The following is a 6,579-nucleotide window of genomic DNA, read 5'->3' as shown; positions in this document are numbered from 1 at the left end:
CTACCATGGACAGCTGACTCCTAAAGTTTTTGATATTCTGCATATTCTGTGTGGTGATCAGTTTACAGCAGTGATAGAAATTAATCTTTTCCAATAAGTTTAAGTTGATTTTTACCTTTTATGGGCATTTTTACCTTCATAAAGCCATTTTGCTAAAAGTGTGCATCATCTTTTCAGTCAAATTCTTAAATTGAATCAGTCAATTAGAATAATAAGTCATTTGGGCTGTTGCAAATGAAATCAGTATTGACAAAATTAATCTTTGCAATGCAGAGGAAACACAGAAGCTGCATCTGAAGTGACATTTAGATGCATTTACGCACTGTTTAATGCAGGACATGAATGCATTTAACCTGCAGTTACAAATGCATTAAAACTGTTTTAATATTTTAAACATAAAACATCGAATACTGATATTTGAAATTATATTAAAAAAAAAAAGATACTTTAAATGTGAAATTAAAACTGCCAGTAGGTGGCAGCAAGTCACTGTTAATTAGTGAGTCATTGCGATTGAACCGAATCATTTAAACGCTTGATTCATTGTTGCATTTGCAACAAACAGCATCATGTTGCTCAGAGACGCAAATTGGAATTATATTTGTTGGCAAATAGAGTAAAAACAGGCAATATTGTGTCTAAAACGTAAGTGTCTTAATATTAAATTCTTGTTTATTGAACTGATGTATAAAATCAAAATCACATTTGTAATCATGCTGCTTTTTGGTGGAAAAAACGTCAGTCTTCACGTGATACTGATTAACTATAAGAAATGATATAAATATATACATTTCAGCCCCCATATCTTGAATTTTGTGATCATTCTAAATGCATTTTGATAAACTGAATCATGCAGTGAAAGAACGCACACTGGTCTAACCTACTAGACTTCCTATTGCCTTAGCTAAACTTTAGCTAACTTACATGGTAGCTCTCATGAGTCAAGGATTTAGCAAGACAAATTAACTATTTTTGCCTTTTGTCTTTTGGATAATTAGCTGTAAATTCGACGCACAGGTAGCTTAGTCTTTTGTTCATCACCACTCACCTCCACAGCAAGACAAATACAACTGGAAAGGGAAGGAGGCTCTCTGCCTGTTTGTGATGTACATGTTCCGATCGTGCTACACTGCTGTGCTGCGCGCAAAGATGCGGAGGGGAGAAAGGCATCGGAACTCAACAGTCTTTCAACATTTCCTGACCTGACCTGATATCTCGATTTTTTATTTGTTTGACAGGGAAAGCTGTGCGCAAAACAGAAACACGCTCATGCACACATATATACTGTACATATATTAATTTATTTAAAAAAATAAATTAAACATTTAAAAATGTAAAACTCCTCTGAAAAAAAGGGCACTTGCTCTGGAGGAAGAAAAAGGGCAGGTGCTCAAGCCCCCTTTGATGTCTATATGTGCACGTTCCTGTATTCCCCTCCCATAAATTTTGTGTCTGGAAAAGAAACTCCTACAAATGCAAATTCAATGAGTTCAGTCGCAAAAACAACTGTGTCCACGCCTTTTCAGCGATAATTCTTCATTGCGCATCTTTAGTAAATACTGACAATACTATTTTAATGCCAAAAGATGTTTTGCGCTGGCACAAGCTGTTAGTAAATCTGGCCCCTAATCTTCTAAAATCATGTGATAGGCTTGTGTGACATCTGTTTTGTTATTCACAGATAATTTTCCCCTCTGCAGATGCTTTGAAATAGAGTCCAAAATTTTATTAACCACACAAATGCTACATTGACACCATTTGACCCCAAACTGTGTTGGTTCTTGCATGTTTCCATTGATGTTAATGACATTTCAGAGCTATAGGTGTCATGATGAGTCAATGGCGTGAGGATCCATTTGCAGCTTTTAATAAATGTAGACACAGTCGTACAGGTAATGGTCGATAAACAGTAACAGGGTTATCAGAGATGAGACAAAGGTAAAGTAACAAGACAGGCAAGTGATCGGGGCTGGCAGCAAGCAGAGTAAACAACAGTCCAAAAAACAGGGCAAGAGAGTCAAAAGGCAAGCAGCGGAGAATCCAAAAACGAGAGAAACAGTCCAGGGTCAAACACAGTAATCCAATAGAGAATATGATAACACTCAGCAATATCAGCCGGAGCAAAAACAAGACTTCACGAAGAGTGAATGTGAGACAGAGGCTTAAGTAGTCCCATAAACAAGCATCAGGTGAGCTCGTAATCAAAGTCAGGTACGGGGTGATGGGAAATGGAGTTTGAGGGGAAGAGTCAATAGGCGACCTCTGGTGACGATCAGGGGGAACCAGAGAGGCCGGATTCGTTAAAATAGGTTTCAAATGCCAATCAGAGGAGAAGATTTTGTCTAATGATTTGCCACACAGAAAATCATATTGAGACCATGAATACGGAGTGTGCTCCACAGAAGAATACTTTTCTTTAGGGACTCATTTAACCACAAATACATACAGTACACTGTTACACAGTACACAGTACACCATTCTCAATTCATATGGTTAAAGTTACCATGACCAAATCAAGCAAGTGATATTTTTATTATCATTCCCAACTGTTGAAGTTTGCATCATCTGTAAGTCTTAAAAAAAATGCAGAGATACAGAAAATGATTTTGAGTTGACATGCCTGTAATGTTTCAGTTTCCACGCACGTGTGTTTGAGAAGCCGTTCTCTCAGAGCAGTGAGGATGTGTCCATGCAGCGCAACCTTACGGCTTTCCCGGTCATCTGTTCACACTTCAGTCAGTGTCTCCATCCTCTCTGTCCAGAAGAGGTCAGTACTGTTAGCCTGGCTTGCCAATCTATTAGACTTCTCTAATACGCATATAAGTAAGCTTGACCAGCTTGATCGTGCAAGACACTTTTTAGATATTCTTATTCTGTGGGCCATATGGGCCAACTGATTCACACCTTTACAGACAAAGTTAATTGCATCTGAGGGACTGTGACAATGTAAATGCACCTGACTAAAGATAACTGAAATACATATAATATTTCAGTACTGAACCACACATACTTTGACAGCATATCATTCGTAATGCCATTACTGGGTCGATTTCCTTGTTATTGTGACCACTATTTATGGAATCTATTATTGCCCTCAGACTGTCCAGGTATCCATCAAGCATCTTTTATTATGAACTTTGTGATAAAAACATTAAAATTTGCTATCTTGTATCTCACAGCCCATTTGTGGAATCAAAATGATTTTTGTTCCAGTATCATCTAGATTAGGGATCCTCAAATCTGGTCCACGAGATCCACTTTCCTGCAGAGTTTAGCTCTAACCCTAATCAAACACACCTGAGCAAGCTAATCAGTGTCTTCAGGATCATTAGAAAATCACAGGTAGGTGAGTTTGATCAGGGTTGGAGCTAAACTCTGCAGCACATTGGCCCTCCAGGGCAAGATTTGAGGAACCCTGATCTAGATAATATATGCCACATTTAGTACTAATGGCCAAAAGTGTGGGATTTTAATGAAAGTTTACCACAGATCATTTTCAAAGGAAAATCTGGAACACTATTTGCACTACTACTAAATGATGTTCTGTCATATGTTTCTTGTTAAATGCATGCGTGTGCATGGACTAGACTGAAGATATAGAGAATCAAAGCTTGAAGCTGTGTGTGACCTTTCTGGAGGAGATTTCCCATCAGACGTGTACGGCTGTGCTGGAGATATGTGCTGAACAGTGTAACCTACATGAGAAGGTACATTGCAAGGTTGCTTAAAACATAGTCATGATTCAGTGTGACTTAAAGTCATGGGGATCAACCAACATAAAATCTAATTAAAATTAATAATTAAAGGGGTCTGGATTTAGGCTTAAGATATAATATCAGACATCGATATCTCTGTATGAATATTATAGAGTGGACAAGCATTCTGCAGAATAAAAAAAAACTTTATGAAGAGCAAATGGTTTTTAAAAGGAAAAAAAAAAACCCTGAGATTTCCCGTCAGACGTGTACGGTTGTGCTGGAGATATGTGCTGAACAGTGTAACCTACATGAGAAGGTACATTGCAAGGTTGCTTAAAACATAGTCATGATTCAGTGTGACTTAAAGTCATGGGGATCAACCAACATAAAACCTAATTAAAATTAATAACTAAAGCGGTCTGGATTTAGGCTTAAGATATAATATCAGATATTGATATCTCTGTATGAATATTATAGAGTGGACAGGCATTCTGCAGAAGAAAAAAAAGCTTTATGAAGAGCAAATGGTTTTTAAAAGGGAAAATAAAACAGACAAGAAAGTAAAACCATTGTAGGATACTATATCATCTACACTCACAGTCATAAGCATGCAGTGTTTTTCAGCTGTGTTGTGCTGTGTTTTAGTTATTGCCCAAACACAGTGCTGAGACCATCAGTACAGCACGCAATAAAAAACTGAAGAAGTCGTTACCAAAGAAAGGAGACGTGCCTAAAGAGAAACCAGGGACGGAAAGCCTCAGGAAGGACAGAGTCATCGTCACAAAGTATGTATAATCTTGCAGTATCATTATAATAACAGTTAGCTGTAGATATGTACACTCACTGGCTCTCTTCTCTTGTAGTCTGGATAAGATGCACCAGGCACTGACAGAACTGTGCGCTTCCTACAGTATCTGTGCTGATTTCACCGTGTTCAAACACATCATTGTACCTGCTGAATTCCTGCTCGCACAGCTGGAGATCAGACTCAACAAGTATTGCTCATTTTTAAGTATTTACTATGAAACTGCACTGTTGACAAGATGAGTTTGTTGAAAATCCTCTCAGGTACACACTGTGTCTTAAAGGAATACCCAAGTCCCCCCTTTTTTTTGAGATTGCAATGACGCACTTACAATGGAAGTAAAAGCAGAATGAAGAAGTGTATCTTTTTAGGTGTTATATTATCATGCAACGTTATAAAATTGGACATAACTTTACACAGAAAAGGTTTTCACACTAAAATCATGTTAACACGGATATTGTTCACGCCTTGTGGTTATTCTTATGAAGCTGTGTATTTTAACTCTTACAGATTGGCCCCATTCCCTTCCATTGTGCGTGCCTCACTCTAATCTAGACTTTATTCTAGGTTTTTGAACCCAGAATATTCCTTTAAAGGTTGTTTGAGAGAGAGTCAGCCTTCACAACTGTAAAATGTAAATGAAAAAGCATTCGCTAAAAACACACGAGTCTGATAAATCATTTATCATGCACTGCTTTGTTCATTCAGCATTACAGTGACCTAACGAATAGAGGTTTACAGGGTTATTGTGCAGATGGCCAATTATAACCAGAGAACTCACGAAATCGCCCAACCCTCTGACCTGCTGGCTGGGATTCAGGCATATGTTACAAGTCTGCACAGCCTCAGCTGCTACATCAACATTGATGTCACAAGACTGGTAAAGAACGTCTTGTTGCAGCAGATGCAACCGCTGGACTCATATGGAGCACAGACCATCACAACACTCTATATAAATTGGTAAGTCCTCATGAAAATGTATTAGCTTACAGGGCCATTCCTTCTAAGCTGAGACTTTCCCTCACTACCAATAGGCTGTGGATCAGTGACCACCTTTCATGAAATCAAACCAAACTGGTTCCACTCTGACCAAAATGTGCATGTGCCCGGTGTACACAAATGCATGAATGAACTCAATGACATTCAAAAGTTTTTCCTGTACTCTTTTTTTCACAACTCGCTGCCACCAGTCTCTGCTCCTGACCTTCGTCCAGAGACAGCCATTCAGTTCATGTTCACATCAAGTGTGTCTGATATGTCCTGAAAAGTGACACCAAAGCATTCACCCCTGGTGGCTGGCTGCAGTATAGTTAATAAACCCTGCGCTCTCAATCTAAACAAATTAGACCAATTAAACACATAAGCCAAACTAAAAATCAAATTGCACTTAAAGTAATGTTTTTCCCAAAGTTCTTATCATGCAGAGGTATGCTGTAGAGTTTGTTTTTCTAATTAGTTTGTTTTTTGTTAGTTATTTGATGCAGACTTGGACTCCAAATTACGTCATCGGCGCAAGATGACAGCCCCTATACCTGGAACATTTTGGCTTCACTTTTCTATAGTGGAAGGAAGCGGAGACGCGTCATCCATCTTTTTTTACAGTCTATGGTTCACATACGATAACAACAAGTGAAAAACAATGCGGGCAGACACAAAAACACTTTCGGTTTGAATGGCTGTGTAATGTGGGGTTTGGGTTTTGTTTCATGTTCATGTTTTCATGTCTTTTATTTTGTAATTATTTCATGCTGTTAGTGTCATGCTTCCCTTGCCCTCTTGTCTTCATGCCATTGGTTCCTCTGTTCTTTGTGTCATGTTCTGATTGGTTGTCCTAGTCATGTGTCTTGTTTCCCATTGGTTTGTTCTTGTCATGTGACCCTCTTGTCTGCTATAAGTAGCCTTCATGTTCCCATTGTACCGGGTCGTGTAATTGATGTTGTAAACCGCTGTTTGTGAGTCTAGTCTGTTTATGCCTCGTCAAGTCTGTTCATGCCTCGTCAAGTCTGTTCTAGTCAAGTCTGTTCATGTCAAGTCAAGTCTGTTCATGTCAAGTCAAGTCTGTTCATGTCAAGTCAA

General features: G+C 38.5%; 1 protein-coding gene across 1 annotated transcript in view; it reads left to right on the top strand.

Annotated features, from left to right (window-relative positions):
- Positions 1 to 6,579, top strand: part of nckap1l (NCK associated protein 1 like) — a 27,861-nt gene that overhangs the window by 16,232 nt on the left and 5,050 nt on the right. Inside the window, exons 17-21 of the mRNA XM_016480139.1 lie at positions 2,635 to 2,767; positions 3,588 to 3,707; positions 4,344 to 4,483; positions 4,562 to 4,693; positions 5,245 to 5,463. Coding sequence (XP_016335625.1) covers positions 2,635 to 2,767; positions 3,588 to 3,707; positions 4,344 to 4,483; positions 4,562 to 4,693; positions 5,245 to 5,463 — 744 coding nt within the window. The remainder of the gene's footprint in view (positions 1 to 2,634; positions 2,768 to 3,587; positions 3,708 to 4,343; positions 4,484 to 4,561; positions 4,694 to 5,244; positions 5,464 to 6,579) is intronic.

Source organism: Sinocyclocheilus anshuiensis, unplaced genomic scaffold, assembly GCF_001515605.1.
Source record: "Sinocyclocheilus anshuiensis isolate Anshui unplaced genomic scaffold, SAMN03320099.WGS_v1.1 scaffold169, whole genome shotgun sequence".
Taxonomy (NCBI): domain Eukaryota; kingdom Metazoa; phylum Chordata; class Actinopteri; order Cypriniformes; family Cyprinidae; genus Sinocyclocheilus; species Sinocyclocheilus anshuiensis.
Note: the sequence above shows the minus strand (reverse complement) of the source record. Positions and strands in the feature narration are given on the sequence as shown.